Source organism: Copadichromis virginalis, linkage group LG2 (assembly GCF_057382275.1).
Source record: "Copadichromis virginalis isolate Kocher_CV1m ecotype Utaka linkage group LG2, C_Virginalis_male_GT1.1, whole genome shotgun sequence".
NCBI classification, from domain to species: Eukaryota; Metazoa; Chordata; class Actinopteri; order Cichliformes; family Cichlidae; genus Copadichromis; species Copadichromis virginalis.
This window is the reverse complement of record NC_140619.1, coordinates 29,549,801-29,572,090: the sequence shown is the minus strand read 5'-3', so window position 1 is coordinate 29,572,090 and position 22,290 is coordinate 29,549,801. Positions and strand designations below refer to the sequence as shown.

Here is a 22,290-nt window from a genome sequence, read left to right as displayed (position 1 = left end):
ATGGGAGCCGACTGGACACCAGATGACTTGCTGTGATGTGGTAAAATCGTCTGCTTTGGGGCCAAGAGACGGGAGAGAGGGAAAGAGAAGAGAACAGGGGCACTGGGCACCAGATGCCCTACAAAAGTCAATGCAGTCCTGGTGGGATGCCACCACTCTGGCGCGGTCGACTCTCAAGCAACTGGACGGAGAACAGAAAAGAGCGTGCCACAGATCTGCCTGCTCTTATGTTGTATTGCCGTCCCAACGAACAACAACTATCATTACAGGCTAACAAAGGAAAACTAAAACCTCTACCTGACTTTGCGTAGGTGTTCACTGCCTGCTTTTTTTTTTTTTTTTTTCACAGTATCACGGCTCATCGTGACAGCGCTGTAAACATAAACTCGAGTTGGCAAACAGAGAACACGGGTTGCCTGACAGCGTGAGGTCAAAGCTGTGATCTTGTTTAGGCTCGAGGAAGAGCCGTCAAACAGCATGAACACAGGCCTGAGCACTGCAAAATACAGTACAGACACTGATTACACTGTCAGTTATCTGTAAATTGGTACACTTAAGTACATCTAATGCAACCTGCTACACCTCCTTTTGTGAAGGTCACAATTTGTGCGCATGTTAGCAGCTGTAGTCCGTAGTGCTCCCGAATTTGGAAAGGTTATTCTAAATTTATTCTCACTTCATGATTAAGAAAAAAATGATGGAGCTTGTACTTGTGTGACACGTGTGGTCTTTGCTTTTTGTGAAAGCTACTTCATTGAGTCCGTTTCACACTTGGTGGGTGGATTACTGGGACCCAAAACAATGCAGTGCAGAGACTGAAGTAGTTTCCATGGCCTGTAGTCAGACAAACATAAAAGGGAAGTACTTTATAATGACAGCATGAGACTACATTAGGGGTGGTGCAAGTAATCAACGCAATCAAAGCCCGGACAATGCATTCCAGTGGAGAACAAGCTGCAGCTTAAACTCACCCATGATCACTTATAGTGAGTACTAAGACAGAGACCCAACAACGTGACGCTCTACAAGCACTGCAAATTGAAAATGGCTTATCACAAGTACGACTGCTACGCGCAGGCACTTGAAGAAAAAGCATCCAAGAGTGCTTTGTCAAGACTGCAGCAAGCGCAAGACACAGTATTGTTTACTTTGTGTCCTCATCCAAGCACGGTACATTACGATTATAAACACGAGAAACCCTTCTGTTAGTAGCAGACGCGTTAAAATTGATTTCGAGAAAATGGCCTGAATGAACGACTGTTGGTAGAGGATGTAAATCATTTCTGTTATTTCCCTTGCCCACAGATTATTTTAACTGCACATTACTCCGACTAATGAAATTAATCTATGTCATAACAATTTGGTTATGACAACAATCATCCGAGTAAAAAATTTTTTAAATATAAATCAAGGAGAGGGCTGCTGTAACGTAAAGTAATTCAATTAATCAATGTGTCACAGCAATACTTTTGAATTTCAGGACCAGTACTTTTCTAATTAGGCGTCCTATTTATTAGGGCTAATATAATAGTATTATTATTAATGTGCTAACAGGGCAGGTAGTGAAATTAGGTGAAGATTAAATAACTGACATGCAGTATTCAGGTGGGGAAATACATATTAACCTTTGGAACAACTGTTATATTAATTGACTTATTAAAAAATAATCATTAGATTAATTTTAAAAAAGTGTAATTATTAAGTGGTGCCCCATATTATATTCACATGCATGAAAAGCAGTGGTCAAATGTATATTTGGTATATGGCACTGCTTAACAATTTACTAGTTATTAGTTATGCAATTTTGCAAATCTTGCAAAATTCCACTTAAACCTTAAATTCTCCTACTGCCTGTTCCTCAGTGACATACATGCAAATAGATGAACTTTTCTATTTAGAGTAAGGGATGGATGCTATTTGCAACTAAACTGTATACAGACTGAGACATGCATGCGTGAGAGCGTGCACACATGCCAGTTCGACAGTAGGTGAGAGTATGTTTGTGGTATGCGTAGTGCAGTCACACACGGCCGGGGCCACGGCAACTGAATAAACACAACCACCCTCATCCCCGCCTCCACCACCACGCCAACTACCGTTACCTATCTTCCCTCAAAGTTCATGTAAATGAGCTTTAAGCACCAAACCTATAGTTTAAAATATAATCATCATTGATTTCTAGTGTAATATGTAAGACGGGCTTAAAATTTAAAATACCTGGATGCGTTAAAAGCATTTCTTAAAGCAACACCGAGACAAATCACTGACAGATCTCTAACTCAGTTGGAAAAAAAAAAGAGCAAACCAAACATCTAAATGGACAAAGGAGGGAAAAAAATCTAATCATATCCGATGACTGATAGCACTTATGATGAGGATGGGGGGGTTAAAATATCCGGCGGTGAAGTGGTGCGTTCCCATTACGGCATCTCTCCATCTCTGAAAATGGCTTCATTAACAGGCCTGTGCCGAGAGCTCCCTCGCCGAGCGTACGAACGCGCAGTACCCCGAGGGTCCACCGGAAAGGCTGAGGTGAAGTCCATTAACACCCGACAGCTTGTTTTTTGACCACTAAATAAAACAAGATACTTTTTCTCTGTCTGCAGTATAAATAGCCTTTAGCTTAGGGGCTGGAGAGCACGAAAACTCTCCACTCGAAGTAGAAAATTAAACCCATTGATTTAGTGCTGTTGATCTGGAGGAAAGTGAAGATGTAAAAACCCGTACGAAGAGCAAGGTCACGCAATATTCAGAAGCCCGTGGACCTGAGAAACAGCTTCTTATCAAAATTTATACAGAGGGTAGCCAAACGAGGCTCTTTTGTTATTCATTAGAAGCAATTTAACAGCCAATCTTTGTTCAGTGTAACTCCCGCTGTGGGCCTAATCAGAGCACAATTGAGTTTAATGTACTAAAGACAACTGATGTTTTTCCTACTACGTCATTCATTCATTGTATCTTTTTCTGGATGAGCATGTCAACTAAAGAGATGTAAAGGTCTCTATCTTAGCAGTGGTAAGGGGAAATGGGTGTGATAAAAAAAAACAACCCTGTTCCCTGCCATATCTCATGACCTGTCTTGCTTTTCTGGCATTCATTCTGACCCCTCAGGCAACTAGAGCCGGCTACCTCGAAGCCCATGACATAGGTCTTAATTTCCCAGCACTTACACTCCAGTCATGTGTCATTTGATGAAACACAACACCCCAGTTACCATTATTTGTCTGGATACAGGATCCTCTGGAATGTATCGGATTCCTGCCTCAGGGGGTATGCACCTCGGAAACATGGTCCTACCTCCACCAGCGACTCTCTTCCACCCTCCTCCCCCAACCCCCTCCGCTTTCCATTCAGTAAAATTCCACTAGAGGCCTGCTTGATTCACACTGCCTCATCGCCGATCAGCCTAGCACGCATCACAATAGAGGAACAGTTTATTGTATTGAGGGCAGTTTTCCTCCTTTGCGTCACACTGCCAGCTAAAGAGTAAACATCACGCTGAACTCTACCTTTTGTGCAGCCAAAGTTGAAGCCAGGTCACACTGCCATCTGTGCATGAAAGCAGGTCCCGGAGCTCTTAATGAAATTCAAATAGAAAAAAAAACGATTTTGTGCTCTGGTGCAACAAGGGTCACAACATATCTCCCCCTCCCCAGAGAGCAACAGTTATACCATGCGGTACTTGGGCTGGTAGTACGGAGTATCTCTGAGTCACTGGCCGGCGTAATTCAGTCTAGGGAATTATGACAGTGGAAAATCATTTCCCCGGGCCGGGGATGGGAGGCCATGGCTAATCGTTCAGTAATCTGATCTGCCTGCATACTGTAGCATTCAGCTAGCCTCGCCAGCCACTCGCACATGTGGACACCCCTACCGCCTGCCAACTGTCTGGATGGACGCTAGCGCCATTCAAAGACAACTCTCCAGGTTTTCCCGAGGATTACAGATGATATCGGATCATTTGCTAATACTCGGTTGTGCTGCGCTGTCTGAAATGTATTTACTTTTCTCCTGTTCTCCAATACGCCTCATGGTAGCCCAGCCTAAGCCCAAAAATGCCACCTCCACATTCCGGGACAGAAAAGACACTTAAACGCAATCTACTTTTTAGAGGCTACAGTGGCGCAATCTGCCTCTCGAACTCTGGCTTATTAATCCAAAAGCTTCATTTTAATGAGGGAACATCTGACTTTGTCTGTCAGACAGCAGGCTCTAGCTGGGTTTACGTCGAATTGCAGATTCCAGTATCTTGTGGAGCTAGTGGTGTTGTAGTAATATGTGAATAAAAACCATAGGGAGCAGCTCTGTGGCACAAAGCAGTGCTTATAACCAGCAGAGAAGGTTGAGGGTTGTTGGGGGGGGAGTTGAGTTTGGAAAGATGCCTGGCTTCGGCCTCACACTAAAGAGAGGTCAGCCCCCCACACACAGAGTGGAGCTACAAGGAGCAGTGACATGGAAAAATACAAGCGCTGGCAAGTTGTTGGGCCCTGCAGCTCCCAACAATTACTGCACATAGCTTTAAATGTGATGATAGTTACTGCTTACAATTAAATTTACATCCACCTCTACAAGGAGATAAGCAACGACGAAGGGCTGGAGCCTCTGATCGACAGCCGATCTCCCTCTGTTCCCTGTTAAAACCTTAAAATCTACAATGACATACTGCCTGTGATCATGCCTCATTCTGATAAACGCTCAAGACGCGCCTCGGTGACGCGATCTGTCATACAGCATCATACCCGCGCTATTTTATCAACCTGCGTGTATGTGTGTGTGTGCGCGCGTGTAGGCATTGTAGCCCTGCTGCGCTGTTTCACAGGTATATCTAAGTGAAAAGATGTTGATATATGATCAAATGGATGCGGCAGCAGTGGCAGCCTTCATCAGCTGAAAGCGCTAGATCACAGCATGGTTGGCAGCCAGTGGGAGCAGTCAGATGGAGGGTTAGAACAACCAGACAAACAGTTGGCACGGATAAATAGAACACAACTTAGGATCTGGCTTTCCACAAAATTTTGACAAACAAATGACAGCAACCTCACTCCTTAAAAAAATATAATCTGAAAATGGAATAAGCCCCACTTTTTTTCTCTCTCTCTCTCTCTCCACAGATGCAGGGTGGGACATTTGATAAACAACACATGGCTTGGGAATAGCAAAAAAGCAAAAGAAAAAAAAGTTAAGCAATGGTCAAATGAATCTCTTGATACATAAAATCAGCAGGGCACTGCTTTTCACTTGCAAAAATTTGCTCTGCAGCTGAGGCAAAATGCAGGGAAAGTCCTTGTGACTTTGCCAAATACATTCTGAGCGTGAGTCACTGTTCTTTAGTAATCTCTTAGTCACTTGAGGTGCACACTTCCATGCTCCAACGCCCCAAGGCAACAGATTTCAGGCAGGTCTGGACTGCCTACCCCCCTTTTTTCTCTCTTTTCTTTTTTTTTTTTTAAGTGTTTATAGTTTTTAACGGATGCGGTGCTTGGTGGAGGCATGCATTTGCTCTATTTTACGCCAGACAAGAGCAACAAAGCAGGCTCACAGAGAGAAGACACAAATCGTATCTGAGCCTTCCTTCTGTGCATGGCTGGAGCCCTTTTACAACAACCACCAAGCCACATGTAAACATATCAGAACCGGGTGCCTTTCTCGTGCATTTGAAAATGTCCCACTTTCTCAGAATACAAAAAAACCCTCATCTGGTTAATAATTTGACCTAATCAGCTTCACATTATTAGTTGTAAACAGTTAGTAAATTAGAAAAATCAATAAACAAACACCAGCATTTAGATGACTCCTACAGGTATCTGATAAATCCCATAATAACAGCTTTGAACAAGCAAGTTTCAAGAAAAAAATATGATCACCTAAATCAAATGAAGTCATATTAAAGCACTAGTTACACTCCCGTGCTAATCTTTTGTCCACCTCTGCCACGCGCAGCAGACACTCGCATAAATCTGTTATTTTACGCACACTATCATTCGCCTTTTTAACCACAGCACTGTAACAGGTCTGCTGTTAACACTGCGGCCGGATAGCGCAAACTTATGGGAGGGCGATAATTTCCTAACACCGTGCACACTGAGCCACAAAGTTGTAGAAAGCAGTTCTGCTCGGTGCCGAGCTGTGCCGTCTGGTCCCCTCGATAAAGGAATTCCCGTGAAAATCACGGAGCGGTTCTATCCTGAGCACAAACTTCCACCCGACGCGCTCCACGACAATAACGTTAGCCCCTCGATCACCGCTGCTACGTGGACGAGCGTGAAATCTGTGCCGAGGGGCCGCCACCATAATAACAACGCCGGGGCTTTATGTTCCCAGCTAGTGGGCAGAGAGAGAAAGAGAGGGAGATCAGGCCGGAAAAAAACTGGCCTCATCTCCGTCTGCGCCAGACAACTAGCCTGGCCTGGGGAGACCGAGCGACGAGGCTTTCGGTCGCCTACCAAATAGCAAAAACACCGCGACGCTCCGTGCGGTCGTGTCGATTTTCACTCACCTTGTCCGTATGTGACGACGCACGGATGTTGTGCACAGGAGGCCGGCCGGGTTGAATGTGGTGATTTAAGCGCGCCGGGCTCACGTCGTCTCGGTTTGCTGTCGGCCGTGATGTGGAAGCGGGCAGAGCGGACTCGGCTGGGAGAAATCGGGAAATGTGAGAAAGACCCTGTCTCCTGCAGCTCTGTGCACAGGCAGTAGCCCATAACTGTCGTCAGGAGGCGCCAGCGCGGCGCATTTTTCCTCCTTCTGATATGCGCATGCATGCATGCAAGCTACAGAACTCCTCAAAGAAATCACTGTGCGATCTTGTTCCTGCAGGAGATTACTGCGGGAGCGTCCCTGATCGACAATGCGGAGATTATTTGTCTTCTTGTGCTTCCACATTTGTCGAAAACTATTACAATTGCACTTAAAAGTTTTTGATATATTTTTTTAGGAAAAGGGGTAGTTGAGGGAAAGGAATGCTATGCGCACAAGGAGCCAACATTTAGGTCATTTAACCGGTTTTGCATCAGTCTCTGTTTCCTTATAAGAAGCACTTACACAGTGTTGAGTCATAGTGGCTTTATCACTGCATTACTACAGTTATCCTTTCACACTACGGTATTTTCATTATCTTGTGAAGGATATGTCTAATGGAATACTTGTATTTGCAACCATAGTCTTGGTGATGCTTAATAATACAAAACATTTCACAGCAAACATCAATATCTTTGAATCATCTGCAATAAAACTGGTGACGACGGTCCATAATAGCCTAAATAACAACCAACTGTCTGTCGTGTCATGTGCCAAACAGATTCACACAGTATCAAGGCGATGACTTCTTGAAGCAGCTCTGTAACACGAAGCATCTGAGATGCGGCAGCACACCTACACGTCCTCTGACCTTGTGACTCTTGCAGTTGGTGATTTTAATTACAGGCCGGTTAATCCGAGACAAAGCCGTTCTTCAAAACAACTGGCTCACATGATCAAGGAGAAAGGGTCAGAAAACTCATTAGGACAAAAGGGCTGTGCCCAAAAGGTTTGCTTTGTTGTGCTATAGGGCAAGAGACTGTCTGTTCACCCCATTTGAAGAAAAACAACAGGACAAGGCCAGTGGAAATTTCTGCTCCCCTATTATGTAAATATGATTACTCAAACCCTCAATCATTAACAAATGGAGCCACCTATCTGATAGAATTCAACCAGTTTACACTTGAAATCCTAAATCTAGGTAAGAGATCAAAAGAAAAAGGACAACATGGGGATTTTCCACTTGGAGGTGATCATAAAGAATCCCAGACGCTTCATCTTGACTTGCTAAAGGGCAGCTGCATGCTGCCAGTGCTCCAGACCTCCATCTAATCCCTGCCCTCTGACTCCACAACCTCTCTGACCTTAAATAAACATTAGGGACTTAGTTGCCATCTGTAATCTTCAACATCCTTTGGCCCACTAATTGGAGTTTCACACCGCAAAGACACCCTGACCTGAATCAGAGCAGGTGGATAGACAAACTGTGTGTGTGTGTGTGTGTGTGTGTGTGTGTGTGTGTGTGTGTGTGTGTGTGTGTGTGTGTGTGTGTGTGTGTGTGTGTGTGTCGAGGACACAATTGGCCTACACGAGCTCTCACACATCAACCAAGCAGTCTGTCTGTCTTCTGTTTTTCCCTGTCTCCGGAAATAGCGCTTTACAGCCTTTGTTTACAACAAATATCTCTGTATCAGCACCTCAGTTAAGCAAATAAAGCATTAAAGTAATTTTAAACCTCCCCACAGGCTGTAAGCCATATCATATTAGGTCACTGATTTTTTTTAAGACATACTCAAAAAACACCAGTTGCGTTTTCTGTTTTTGGGGTAAATTAATATTATACACCTTCACAATTAACAGTTCGTGTCATAGAGCCAAAGGGAAAAGCACACAACAAAAACACACTCAGGTTTACACCCAAGGTGCAGATGGACGAGTCGGGGTTAGTATTTCTACTATACTGACAGTTATTCTCTGATATTTACGTTCCCATTTTATTTTATCGTAAACCTGATAGTTTCTTGAAATAGAGCGACATCCTTAGGTGAAACGTGGCTATCTGGCCCGCGGTGCATTGTGGGCTTTTGTAGTCTCGCAGACTACACAAGATTCCCACATCCCGCTAAACGAAACACATCCTCAAACTGACTCCTGATAGAACACATCCTAGACTTAAAAGTAAAAACAATAGTCAATTTAAAAATGTGTCGCCTTTCGCCCAGTGTAGAGCGAGGTCTGCAGGGTTGCCAGTTCTGCAGTTTTCCCGGAACTGGGCTACAGTTAAAATGCTGCAGGGTAAAAATTATTGGTTAAGTAGACACATTTCGAAGGAACTTACATGTACATCTATAAATGCAAATTCATTTTTGAAATGAAACAATGCATACATGACTAAGCAGTTATATACATGTTTACATATCCCAGCAAACTGGTTCTAGTTCACATGTCATCCACTTACAGGTACTCTCTGCCAGCCGCTGCCTGTACCGCTACCAGCGTTGGCTGATGTGGGCGCCAGTTTTGATTGGCTATTGGGGTGGTTTTTCACGCACAGACCTGGCAACCCGTTCCGGTTGATCCACAGTCTGCAAAATGGCGACTTCCCTAGGCTCCAACACTTACAACAGACAGAACTGGGAAGACGCGGTACGTTTTATTGGGGTTATATGTTGCCGAGTGGTTTCAATGATTGAAGCACATTATGTTACGTTTCATTTCACGAGTTAATATAATCGCGAAACACGCTAGCTTTTTATTAAACTAGTCAGTTTTCTCGATAGTTAGCCTTCCGCTAGCTAGCGGTAGCTAGTTGTAGAAGCGTGGCTGCTAGCTTCATTAGCTCACCTGTGTACATTATTGCTTTCGATATTTTACATTAGTTCATGGAACATACCTTTTTCCACTGGATCCAACGAGACCATATTATAGAGTGTAGTAAAAACGACAGTGACTGAGCTTACAGCTATCATTGCTAACGTAACCTAACCCTGCGCTGTGTGATAGTTAACTGGCTGCACCTATAAAGGCCAGCACTAGCAGGCTAACAATGCTAAAACGATGGTAGGCGGGTGAAAATTTGCTTATATAAATGAATATGAGGAAACGAAAAAAGCCACATCATCCTGGGTGGAACCGCTCTAAGTGACACTGAAAAAACGAACCTTCTTGTTAGGCAGGTTTGACAGCGGCGAAAATATTAGAGAAAATTTAGTCTAAAAATAAAGTCTTTACACTACTGGGTAAATTCAACAGCGACTGATTGTTATATAAGGTCACAAACAGACCAGTCCTTAGTTGGAAACAAAAAACGTGTTTGTGACCTACCTAAACATTACTTACCCTATAAGGCAACAAATCAGTTTCCCTTATTGAGCTATGACACCACAGGGCATTTATCCAATGTTGGTTTTGTTAAGATGCTAGTCTATAAACTTTGCAACCCTAGATTATGTAGATGTCGCTTCAGCCATAAGATCTGCCTATATTTAGATGTTTGGCTGATGCTGTCTGTGAGACGGATTAGGGCAAGGCCGTTTTCAGCACCCAGCACTTGGACTGAAACAGCATCCTTTAACAGATGGCAAAATAGGTCCCATAGCATGTCTTGTATTCAGTCTTACCTGTACGTGTGCCAAGGTGCTCACAGCAGAAGGTGAAGCAGAGATGGGGAGCCAAGTCGGTCTGTTGAATAACTTAATTCAAGGAATTGTTGGATAAACCGAAGATTACAGTGCTTGATTTTCACGGTTCTTCTTTCTCCTCAGGATTTTCCAATTTTGTGTCAGACATGTTTAGGAGAAAATCCTTACATTCGTATGGTGAGTGAGCATCCCTGTGCTTTCATAGCAAATTCAAAACTATTTGCTTGTAGTGTTAATACCAGCAAATGTGCAAGTCCAAATATGGTCATGCTTTGTTTTACAGACCAAGGAAAAATATGGGAAAGAATGCAAGGTATGTTTTTTTTGTTTTTGTTTGGGGGGGGTGCCTTAACTGTTTAAATTGTACATATTTAGCCCACATTGTACAGGCCTTTTTGATGCATGACAATAAAGGGCTATTCTATTCTAATACGTCGCTCTCCGCCTATCAGATCTGTGCTCGGCCCTTTACAGTGTTCCGATGGTGTCCAGGAACACGGATGCGTTTCAAAAAGACAGAAGTCTGTCAGACCTGCAGTAAAATGAAAAATGTTTGTCAGACATGTCTGCTGGACCTGGAGTATGGTGAGTCTCCTCTGGGTTTTGTCGCTGTGCAGATTTCATGAGCTCCTCATTTATATAGTTCTGAGCGTAACCCTCCTGTCATATCTTGTGTTTGACAGGTTTGCCTATCCAAGTCCGAGACACTGGACTCTCCGTTAAAGATGAGGTTCCTCGGTCAGATGTGAATAAAGAGTACTACACACAGAACATGGAGAGAGAGGTAAGCTCCTTTCTCATGACTGCAGTATGATTTTTTTGTTTGTTTGTTTTGGTTTGGGTTTGTTTATTTTTTAAGTTGTTATGCTTGCACAGTGATAACAGTCTTTACTGGTCCAATGTCTGATCCAGTGGTTTTTTTTCAAGCAAACATAAGAGAGATTTTCCATCCATCATGCCTCTCTGGACTTCTTTGTTTACAGATAGCCAATTCCGATGGCACTCGGCCAGTGGGCCAGCTTGGTAAGGCTCCAAGTTCTAGTGATATGTTGCTGAAGTTGGCTCGGACCACACCATATTACAAGAGGAACCGGCCACACATCTGCTCCTTCTGGGTCAAGGGAGAGTGTAAGAGAGGGGAGGAATGTCCCTACAGGTGAGTGCCATGATGCTAGTCTCCATGGAGCTGATTCTTTCTTTTGATATCAGCTCACATATATTAAGACATCGCTATGGGTTAGTTGAAGTTTCATATCATATTTATTGTTTTTCTGTTGCCCTCTTTACACAGGCATGAGAAGCCCACAGATCCTGATGACCCTCTAGCAGACCAAAACATAAAGGATCGTTACTATGGCATCAATGACCCAGTGGCTGACAAATTACTAAAGCGGGCTTCAACTATGCCCCGACTGGACCCACCAGAGGACAAATCCATCACCACTCTCTACATTGGGGGGTTGGGAGACACTGTTACAGATGGAGACCTCAAGTAAGCATTTCTGTTTCATAATGACCTCTTTTACAGCTTGCTGTGATAATTTATTGTTATGCCTCGATGCCCGGGACAGCTGTGGCTGGAGGCATTGTGTTTTTGGCTGTCTATTCATCCATCTGTTCCATTCCTATCTTATCTCTCTCATCACTATTTAAATCAGGCACAAACAAAGATGAGCTGGTTAGAATAATACAAAATACAAATGTCTAATTATACTAAAATGATCATAGCGTATGTATCTTTGCATGCTCCTTATCGCCTCCAACACAAGTGCACTAATCTTGATGAAACTTTGTATAAACATTGCCTAGGGCCCTGTGAGTGCCGACATTTATATGGCCTATAGGAATATTTTATAGAAATCCCACAGTCGTTTATTGTTGTACATTTGACAGTTCAATTGATCGGTGCAGTGTCAGAATAGAATGTTGCCACAATATAATGTATCATAGCATTACACTGTAATGATCGTAGCATATGTATATTTGTTCCTTCTCCGCGATGCATAGCAAGGGCGTTTGGCAGTAATACAAAATGCTGATGGGATGTTCTACGAGAGCAATTTGCTGACTTTTACTCAAAGAAATAAGTCAGGAAAAGAAGAAGAGATTGTGGTCATATGTCACGTTTGGTCAGATTCTAAATTGGTAACACTTATCTTTCGTGCCTGCTTAATAAACTCTTCTAAAGCTTCCGCTACATGTATTATTAGGCTAGACAGCTGTTGTTGCCGGCTAGAGGGTTACAGCCACAAGCGGATATTGTTATTTCTACTTACTGCAACACAGCAAAATTTACAAAGTATTTTTATTTCACTATTTTGTGTCATTGCAGGAGTCACTTCTACCAGTTTGGTGAAATCCGAACCATTACCATAGTCCAAAGGCAGCAGTGCGCTTTCATCCAGTTTGCCACGCGGCAGTCAGCTGAAACGGCTGCTGAAAAGTCCTTCAACAAACTCATTATTAACGGACGAAGACTCACTGTCAAGTGGGGAAGGTAAGAATCCGATCAAAAGTTAAACATTGTCCAGCTTTGTGAATATTAAGAGCAACACCAGAAGGTACTGAATCCATTAAAGGGGGCTCATAACAATGTAAATTACAAAACATCATTTTGCAATCTGATTTATAAGCTTAACTCCCATAAACCCCCACCAAGGAGAGCCATTTAGGTAAAGATGTCAATTTTAAAAGTGATAATTTGCCATGTTTAAAGGTAATGCCCTGACATAATGCTTGACTCAAAGTGGAAATGTAGAAAGAGTTTAATCAAATTATGTCAGGCAGGAGGCTTAAAATTGATTTTGTCCTGGATGGTGAATGTTGCAGTGTCATTAGTCATTGTTTGACTTGTGCTGTGTGCCCATTTAGGTCCCAGGCAGCAAGAGGAAAGGAGGGAATCAAAGATGGTGTCAGTGAGATGGGTACCAGACTTGATCCTGTGCCTGGACTGCCTGGAGGTGAGTCTCGAAGAGTGTGAGGATGTGTGTGTGTGTGCATGAAGAACATTTAGAGTTGTTCTTGCGGCGCTGAGCATTTGTGGTAGGTGTGTATGGGCAGGATTTCAGCTGTGCTTGATTTAGGGTTGAAAATGTTCCTTATTTATCTTATACTGAGCTATTCAGTTCATCATCTGTCCCACACCAGTCATTTTAGCTTTTCTCCCTTAAACCTTCAGTTCTGTACTGACACTGGTGGGGAATAGAGTCACTGCAGAGGGGGAAAAAAGCTGAGTGAATGTGACTTTTGGAGTAAAGCAAAGAGTCTGCCGTTCCTTTTTTTCAGTGTTTCAAGGTAGTTGCACTTTAGAGCACAAATAAGATTGTGTGCAGCTCCACACAACCTTGGAGGAAGTTGCCACATTTGCAGATTTCATGTGAATCCAAGTGGAACGGACACTTCATCTGCTGTGACTGCGTATGTACTGCAGCTCAGGTTCAGCTGTCAGACACAGCGAGCAGAGGAGAAAGCGAGCTGTTGCATGCTGTTTGATGTCTGCATCTAATTCTTATTTGTTGTTTTACAAACTCTCAATTAACTCATTCACTGCCAGCCATTGGCAGTGAATGAGTTAAACCCATTGACTCATTCACTGCCATTGACGGCTATAGACGTCAATGGCAGTGAATGAGTTAATATGAAATCTGTGCGTGTAGAATTGGGCTAATTTGGCAAAATCGGACATAAAAACATCTTGCTGGCCTGTTGCCATTTCCTGTTTAGTTTCTAAAACTTTGCTCTTCTTTGCACTAGCTCTGCCTCCACCGCCAGCTCTAGATGAAGAGCCTCCTGCCAACTACTTCAACCTTGACCCCAGCTCCTCTCCTGCTGTCATGAACATTGCATTACCCCCACCTCCAGGCATCAATCCACCTCCTCCAGGTAAAAATATGACTTATTAATGTGTATTTTATAGTATAGTTTATGAATTTTTTTTTTTTTTTAAAGGCATCAGTCTTGGTTTAGTCACTTACATAGGTGTACACAGTTTGTAATTGTAGATACTTAGCATGTTTATTTCCTTTGCTCCCTTAGGCTTTGGCCCTCCAATGTTTCACCACATGGGTCCCATGGCCCCGCCTATGCCCCCTCCAATGAGCATGAGACCTCCAGGTCAAATCCACTACCCCTCTCAGGATCCTCAGCGCATGGGTGCCCATGCTGCACATGGAGCACGTCATGGCGATTAGCAGTCAGAGGGAAGTCGTGCTGTTATTAGATGTCGCTCTTCTCCTTGTATTCAACCTGGTCAGGACACATTGCAAACTGGCGGTGAACCCAAAGGCAACGTCTGGGAGCAGGACATCGCATAGAAAACAGTCGGGTTTTTTTGTTATGTTTTTTTTTTAAATACTCCACCTGCAGAGCAGTGAATGATGTGAAGAAGCACCATCTGTGTCTGGAGAGACGACAACCAGGATCTTGCAAGTTGTCAAAAAGTAGCCAAAACGGCATCTGAACACTCCGGTGTTCAGATGCCGTTTTAAAAGACTTTAAAAACAAGAGCGGGTTTCAAAGCCTCCTGTGGTAGGAACCATTGTGTGTGTATATATAAAATGTTTTTCCTTAGGTTAAACTTGTATTTGTCACATTGTGTGTAGTATAACATGCAGTTAGATTCTGTTAATTTCAGTTGACTTTTTTATCTGACATCATCTGACTTACTTTATTGTAAGGCTTTCTTTGAATATTGTTTTCATTTGTCATTAAAACGGCTAACTTTTTCCATCCATCGTCTCTGTGTGCATTATTCATCATTACTTGTATAACGGCGTCTGGCAGCTTCTGATTAATAGAGAAGATGTAAAGCTGCAGAGTGAAGGGAAAGGAGAGGGCAGGCAGACATTGAGACATTGATGGGATCAGATACTGCTCGAGGTGACAAACAGGAACAATAGGTAGGACTGATCAGCCTGTGGCAGCATTGTCCTGGACTTGACTGAGTGTGTAATGAACTTGGGAGTTCGCCTCAGCTCATCAATCCACTCGGCAGTAGAAAACCACTTTGTATATCATGCAGGAGTACTTTTTTTCTTCTTCTTCTCCCCTGCGGTGCTTTAGGATTAACAGAGGGTTCGTCTTTGTAGGAGGAGAAGAGCGATCATAGGCCAGAGTTTCAGTCTTTAGCTTCTTTTAGTCTGTCAGCTTCTCTTCATAGTTCATTAGATTCAGGGCAGTAATCGGGTCCCCATCCCCTGGGTGCTCTGTTGAAGTTGGGGCGACGGCACATGCGGTCCAGAGCGATGCCAGGAAGTTGCTGGGATTCTACAGCCTCAAAGCTGATCACCGGGATCACCCGTTTGCTTGCCACAGCGCCCCCAAATGGCATTGGAGATCTGAGAAACAAAGAAGAGTCTTTTGTGGTTAAGTAAACACTTTATGGTGGAACATTACCTAGAAGTGTTAGCTTACACTCCTTCCCTTAAAGCGGGTGTCTTTCACATGATACCTAATATGAATTTGGAAGTCCCTGCTCTAAACAGAAGGCTCTTTTAACGGTTAAAAAAAAAAAACCCTAACAGGCATTGGGGGTGAACTTGACCTCCTTTACTAACACTGCTGCTCTCACTGTTAGAGTTCAGATTTAATTAAGCCTTCATAATAACTGTAAGTGTGTAAAAAGATCCTTCCACATTGGCTTCAGTTTCAACCTGGCTGTCAGAATTTATTTATCTGACAGCTTCAAGTGAGTAAAGCCAGTTGGTCTTTCATATATTCTCCGTTTATCCGTCTGCCCAAGCGTAACCTTTGTCCTGCCCTCGCTTGTGTGATGCAATTCCTTGTGTGCCATGAGAGACGTGATTCTCTTTCGTGTGCTGGTTTGTCCTGTGGGGCCATTTAAAAGCTTGCAACCCCTCAGTAGATCGTTTTTCAAGAGCCAGTGTTCAAAATAGCCATCACAGATACGTCACTCCTAAGGAAGTGCAAGCCAGACACTGGATTAATTTTCAAACCATGGAAACATGGAGCGGAGCCGACGGGAAGATATGATAGTGATGGATAAGGTGGTGAGGTCATCTGTGGGACTATTTGTAGAACTGTGGGCTTCTAACAGACTAAGATTTACCACTTTTTGATTTATTTGGGGTGAAAGGGCAGATTTACCTGTTGAAGCACCTGTAGTTGGAAGCCTGTAGTCTTTGTGGGGGCTGGGGCAGCTGAGTATTGAGGGTGTTCAGGAGCTCCTCATTGTCTCCCAAAGCTTCCATCCATGGTGAGCAGTAGGATTTGGGGATTACCGTCATGTTGAACTTCTCACGAGGAATTTCCTTCAGAGGTCCGGAATACCCTGACATGAGCAAAAATGTAGTATCAGCGGCTAAAAATAGCACACCGCTTTGGGCAAAGAGAAAAGTTTGACTTCAGTTGTGAGTGTGTGCTAAATTCTATGTAAATGAGCTCAACTAAAAAAAACTCAAAACCCACTAGATAAAAATCATAAAAGCTCTCCTTATTAAAGCAGACACAGATCTAATATGAATGTGTTTGATATCACCCCTGTCAATAGGAAATAGGAACTACAGTAATTAGATCTCAGTGTGAATCCCTGATAATAAACAGTGCTTATCTCACTGTCAGTCAGAGTGTAAGCGGTGCCTTCTGTTGGGGCAAATACACAACAGCACTCGGCAAAGATGCTCACACTTAATTGCTTTCTACAAACTGCCAACTCTCCTGGCACCAATAACCATCAAACAAATCCATGTGCCCGATGCATTTCCAAAACAAAGGTGAGCACTTGCAAACCAGAGTGTGCTACAATGACCATGCATTGCTCAAGCGTTTCCTCTATCCAGGCACTGGCATTGCAACGAGCAAGTCTCATGGCTTGTGCTTTTGGCAGTCCTTGGCAATCCTTTCATTGTCGTGTATTACCTGGAGCCAGGACATCAGGACTGCCCTTCTTTGCTACAGTCTTCTGAAGGTTCATGACCAGGCTATGCTTACCAGGGATGGAGAAAGCCTGGTTCTCTTTTCCTGCCTGCACCTCTTGGATGACTTGCTGGGTAGGAATGGGCTCCGCATAAACCTAGGAAAGATACTGGGTTAATTTACTTATTACTTTCCTAACAAGTTTCCTTGTTGTGATGCTGATATGGCAGTAATTCTTCATGATGTGAGGTAAAGTGGCCTCTTGCTGTACTACAAATTGCACAAGGGCTAAGAAAATGCTTTTTTGCTATTAATCGTAACTGTTCGATCCATGTAGCACACTAAGCTGTTACAAGAGAGTATACACATGAGAAACAGTTTCCTAATCTCTCACTTTCTTACATTACTGGTGTTGGCAGCACTCTCTACTGTGAATCTCTCAGCCCTCTTCTGTCTCTCCTGAAACATGCGAGAACCCCGATTAGAGAGAAGGTTGAGCTCCTCCATCATCACGTCTTTTGGAACGCTAATCTTCTTCCCCAGGTTCAAACCTTGTGCAAAACAGGATACACAAAGAGATACTCATGTTTTAAAAACTGATTACACGTGGCATTTTTTAAGTTACAGCTCATACTACAGAAAATAATTTGCTTCAAGATTTTGTGCAGTGAGGCAGCGTGGATGTGACCCTCCATAAATACTTTTAGCTGTTGGTGCTAATTAATGATGGCAGCAACTTGCAGACGTTTGGAAGGAGAAGGGCAGTAACAACAGGCTATTAAGGACCTTTGGCAAATCATAAAGTTCCCTCTGGTCCTCTTATTTCTGTCAACATTAAACAGCTGAGAGGGACTTATATATAAAAGTAAAAGCATGGGAAGCCTCACTTAGTTGGTATCCTCAGAGCTTTTGCTCAGGGTCTCTTCTTGTGTGATATCCCGGCACTGTGGAGGGTCTCAAATAACCTCAAGGTGATGTCAAGAGGTGTGTAATGTCTGTTGTGGTCCAAGGTTGCATGGGTAACCGGCATATAAATAGGCTCTTTGGATGAAAGACTTGTGTAAGAGCGGCTCTCTTACTTGCACATGATAAGTGTTCGGGGAGGTTTGGGCATGTGCCATCCTGGAGGAGCTGTCTTTGATCAGCTTGTGTAAAATTCAGTGGTGGGAGTCACATTTTGCTGAGTTTAGGAGACTTAGTTTCAAAGTGTAGCTGGCGGCCAAAACTGGAAAACAAACAGTGCAAATGGGATGGTCCCCACTGGAATGTGCAGAGAATTTCAACAGCACTTTGGCCTTCCGGGGATTTCAGTATACTACAGTTCATTTCTCTCCAGGCAGTGGGCCAGCATGTGCTGATGTTTGGCTCAGTTCAATCTGTTGGTCCCAGATATGCTATATGTCACATGGGACATGGGCTCATATCCACACGTTATTTTATGGAATATGAGGAACTGTGATCCTGCATGAGGAAGTTAAGAGTAGAAGGTATGTGAGGGTGATACAAGACCTGCATGAGAACAGTGAGAGATTGGTGAAGTGTGTGGTAGGAGTGACAGAAGGGTTCAAGGTGGGAGTGGGATTACTTTCAGCCCCTTCCTTTTTGCAATGATTGATGGAAAAAAAAATGGCGCTGGCAAAGGTCGGCAGCCTTAACCCAATTTCCTTCGGGGTCAACCTTCAGGATCAATAGAGTTTTATTGAATTGAATTGAATGGACGGGCTGACAAATGAGATCGGACAAAAGTTTTTGTGGACTATGATGTTTGCAGAAGATATCTGTAGTGAGAATAGCAAACAGATGGGAGAGAGCCTGGAGATGCGGAGGTATGCTCTGGAGAGAAGAGGAATGAAAGTCAGTAGAAGCAAGACAGAAATCATGAGTGTGAATGAGAGGGACAGAGGTGGAAAGGTGAAGATGCAAGGAGTGTATGCAGTAAAGGTGGATGAGTTTAAATATCTGGGGTGATCCAAAGCAATGGACAGTGCACAAGAGAGGTGAAGAAGAGAGTGCAGACAGGGTGGAGTGGGTGGAGATGAGTGTTAGGGGTGGATTTGTGACAGAAGGGAAAGGGAAGGTTTTTAAGATGGTAGTGAGACCTGCTATGAGGTATGGTTTGGAGATGGTGTCTCTGACAAAAAGACAGAAGGTGGTGCTGAAGATGTTAAGACTTTCATTGGGAGTGACCAGGATGTACAAGATTCGAATGAGTCGTATAGAAGAGGGATAGTGGAGAAATGATGCTGAATATAGAGGCACGAGAAAAAAAAACACAGAGAAGATGGATGTAGTGAAGGAGGACATGCAGAGAGCCTCTGTGAGAGATAATGGGATAAAGGTAGATGATCTAAAGGGACCAACTAAAAGAAGAAGTAGACCAACGTGCATAAAAGCATTGAAACTAATATGCAAATGTTTTGTACACATATGTCAGTTCTATTTCCTGATGCCCTGACATAGGCAGTAATAAAACAAAGCATCTAAAATACACTTACCTCCCCTGACTTCCTTAGACAGACCCTTAGTCTGCAACAACCTCTGCTTAGTCATGTGATTCACGTCTGACTGCATCATCATTCACAGCTTCCTCTAAGGAACACATACATTTTCATCATCAGTATAAGGGCTAATGTGTAATTTCTCCCATATAACATAAACACAGAATCTTTCTAATCTGTCTTTCTTTCTTTCTTTCTGATTTAGTGACATTTTATAATTAGATATTTTTATATCACTGATGTTGATAAAACTTAGCTATGCCACCCCTCACCCATATGCCACAAATCCTTAGTAATGTAACCCAGTACTTAAAGAAAAATGTTTGGATTCTGTGTAAAATGTAAGAAATACAGATTACAAAAAATTACAAAAGATCGAAAACCAATTTCTTAAACGAGAAACGGAATTTTTTTTTCATACTGAATATGTTAAGTAGAGAATTATCTTTTGGTCAGATGGATTATAAACAACTTCTTGCACAAATTCTCTGCATCCTGTGGGTTAAAAAAGAAAGGGACTATCCAGCTTAGAGGTGGAAAGCACCTACCTGCAAATTGCAGAGACTATCCATATTATGCAAATCTGGAGAGGCATTATTGATGCTGAACGTTATACACAGGCATCGGAACATACAGTTGGGTTCATAAATATTTGGACAATCACACAACGCTTGTAGCTGTGTCTCTGTACACCAAAATAGATTTGAAATCACACAGTCAAGATGTGATTGAAGTGCAACTTTAATTCAAGGGGTTCTATAAAAGTATGGCATTAACTTTCAAGGAATCGCAGCCAATTTTATAAACAGTCCTCAAAAATAATTGGGCAAAGTAACATACATACAAATATAAGGATTGTCTATTTTAAGAAAATACCAATTGTACTAATTTGGCTACTTCAGATCTTTAATATTTAATTTGCCACAGAATAACAACAGAGATAGGCCTCACCTGGTCAAGAACCTGCTTGTAAATCAAAATCCAATTACTTATGATCCTCTGAAAATGCGGGACTGTGTTTAAAAACGCCTGTGATTCCCAAAGAGTTCATGTATTTTTTTAAACCCCTCAAATTAAAGCCTAAAGGCTACACTATAGTCACATGACTGTCTGATCATAAATCCACTGTGGTGGTGCACAGAGGCAAAATTACGAAAAGAGAAGGTCTTAATTATTTTACTAAAACTAAACCATATTCATAAGATCATGACTGTAAAGTTAAAGACTCTGGGCTCTAAACTTGGGTGCCTGCAGTCCGGGCCTGTCAGTCACTGAGAGCGTTTGGTGCACCATGAAACCCAAATTATGACAAGGGAGACCGCAAACCGTTAAGTAGCTGAAATCGTATATCAAGTGAGTACAAGAAAATAATAAACTTGGTCAATAAAGTCCTCAAACCCTTACAGGCTGTCTGTCGCCTGTAGAAAAGTTAAAAAAAACCCCAACCAACCAAAAAAACAAAAAACTGTATAAAAACAGTATAAAAAACAGTTTTTGTCAAAACAAAGTTAAAAATTAATAAAATCATGTCAGTGTTTACATTTAATCTGCACTCATTTCACATACATATAGTCAATGATGATTTGCACTGCATCACCATACTCTTTTTTAAAAGGTGGCCCAGCTTTCTTTGAAAAAAATGTATATTCTGCAGATTTTTTTTGGTACACACGTACTCCGGTCATGGGTCTAAACAAAACGGGCAGATTACTTCTTTACAATGAAAATAAAAATATTCACTTAGCTGTTCAGTCATGCTTCTGATAAACAGTCATTTATGAATCCTGTGTCTTATGTCACTCCTTATTTGGATGATACAAAGGTTTGCACTCCCCTTATTTTAGTCCTTACCTGCTTCTCTTGCTTCTGCTGCCTGCCTGTTTGCCGGGTGTTGGAGCTGGTTGGGGTGTTTGTGTGGTTTGTTCTTTTACTGTTGCTGGGATGCTTCCACGCTCCACTCTGACACTCCTCAGCACAGAGGGAGCAGTCTGTATAAAACTCATCCCAAGATGCCTCCAGTGCTTACCTCACTGAGTTTATTTTAGCAGAGGGGTAAGAGGGCGAGGATGGATCGAGGGAGTATTTGAGGAGGAGGGGTGGCACTAGCGATTTAGGGAAAGGGCCGAGCACAAAGATTTACATCCTGACCTCAAGCTTCTGTGATGATAAAAATCGGATCCCTTCAGCGTGTGTGTTTGATGACAGCAGCTGTCCAGACACTTGCGCACTGAGGCCAAGCCCCCAGCCTCCCCCGTTGCAAACTTGGACACTAGAACGCGGTTTTGGAGAAAGAGCTTCAGGACTGATCCGAGGTTGTGGCTCTGAATCTAGTTTGGTTGTTCTTTGAGTTTCTAGAGGTGGGAGATCTTTAGCTGAGTTATTCGGCTGTGTAAATGATCACAGTAAGCAACCATGCAATACTTTTACTATCTGGATTTAATTTATTTGTTGGTTTACCAACTGCAGAGAAACTCCAATAGTGACTTCTGCATAAATACTTTTTGCCTTGCACAATGCGTAATGACCTTTAACTTTATTTTTGGATGCCCTTTTTGAACAAAAGTTAATTTTATCATGCAGTTTTTCTTCCCCCCCCCAAATTGATTCATTGAGCTCAGCAGGAGTCTGGAGGGGGGGAAAACCATTTTCTTTATCCCTGCTGAGATTGGATATCGATTTTGCACCTGCCCTGCTCCACAATACCACTATCTCCCAGTGGGAAGCCTCCCAGCCTGAAAGAAAATGTGAAGTCATCCCGAGTC

The 22,290-nt window shown here is 42.8% G+C and overlaps 3 protein-coding genes across 4 annotated transcripts in view; 1 reads left to right on the top strand and 2 right to left on the bottom strand.

Moving 5' to 3' along the window:
- Nucleotides 1-6,710, bottom strand: part of ndst1b (N-deacetylase/N-sulfotransferase (heparan glucosaminyl) 1b) — a 49,119-nt gene extending 42,409 nt beyond the window's left edge. Inside the window, exon 1 of the mRNA XM_085478040.1 lies at nt 6,497-6,710. The gene's annotated coding sequence lies outside the window, so the exon portion shown is untranslated. The remainder of the gene's footprint in view (nt 1-6,496) is intronic.
- A 2,359-nt stretch (nt 6,711-9,069) lies between these two features.
- Nucleotides 9,070-14,887, top strand: rbm22 (RNA binding motif protein 22). The gene is made up of 11 exons (XM_085478005.1): nt 9,070-9,162; nt 10,281-10,334; nt 10,441-10,470; nt 10,610-10,742; nt 10,841-10,941; nt 11,141-11,313; nt 11,449-11,649; nt 12,490-12,654; nt 13,029-13,117; nt 13,911-14,039; nt 14,193-14,887. Exons 1-11 carry the CDS (start codon nt 9,109-9,111, stop codon nt 14,345-14,347), a joined length of 1,284 nt encoding a protein of 427 aa, XP_085334131.1. The 5' UTR covers nt 9,070-9,108; the 3' UTR covers nt 14,348-14,887.
- LOC146717562 (myozenin-2-like) lies at nt 11,399-21,520 on the bottom strand. 2 transcript variants are annotated; one of them, XM_085478017.1, is made up of 6 exons: nt 21,380-21,520; nt 19,526-19,619; nt 17,433-17,581; nt 17,034-17,187; nt 16,263-16,446; nt 11,399-15,493 (listed from the first exon to the last, which is right to left on the bottom strand). In XM_085478017.1, the coding sequence occupies exons 2-6, from the start codon at nt 19,605-19,607 to the stop codon at nt 15,310-15,312; spliced, it is 753 nt and encodes a 250-aa protein (XP_085334143.1). In that variant the 5' UTR covers nt 19,608-19,619; nt 21,380-21,520; the 3' UTR covers nt 11,399-15,309. The 2 variants fall into 2 exon arrangements, with proteins under 2 accessions (XP_085334143.1, XP_085334153.1); XM_085478027.1 differs by having other exon boundaries at nt 17,106-17,187.
- Nucleotides 21,521-22,290: the final 770 nt, after the last annotated feature.

What these genes read in the sequence shown, in the direction of transcription:
- rbm22 (XM_085478005.1), top strand. Translation starts at nt 9,109, where the DNA reads ATGGCGACTTCCCTAGGCTCCAACACTTACAACAGACAGAACTGGGAA. An exon ending in GACAGAACTGGGAAGACGCG is followed by an intron (nt 9,163 to 10,280) that starts GTACGTTTTATT and finishes CTTTCTCCTCAG; the next exon opens with GATTTTCCAATTTTGTGTCA. An exon ending in AAAATCCTTACATTCGTATG is followed by an intron (nt 10,335 to 10,440) that starts GTGAGTGAGCAT and finishes TTTGTTTTACAG; the next exon opens with ACCAAGGAAAAATATGGGAA.
- LOC146717562 (XM_085478017.1), bottom strand. Translation starts at nt 19,607, where the DNA reads ATGATGATGCAGTCAGACGTGAATCACATGACTAAGCAGAGGTTGTTG. An exon ending in GTGCTGCCAACACCAGTAAT is followed by an intron (nt 17,188 to 17,432) that starts GTAAGAAAGTGA and finishes TATCTTTCCTAG; the next exon opens with GTTTATGCGGAGCCCATTCC. An exon ending in AACTACAGGTGCTTCAACAG is followed by an intron (nt 15,494 to 16,262) that starts GTAAATCTGCCC and finishes TTTGTTTCTCAG; the next exon opens with ATCTCCAATGCCATTTGGGG.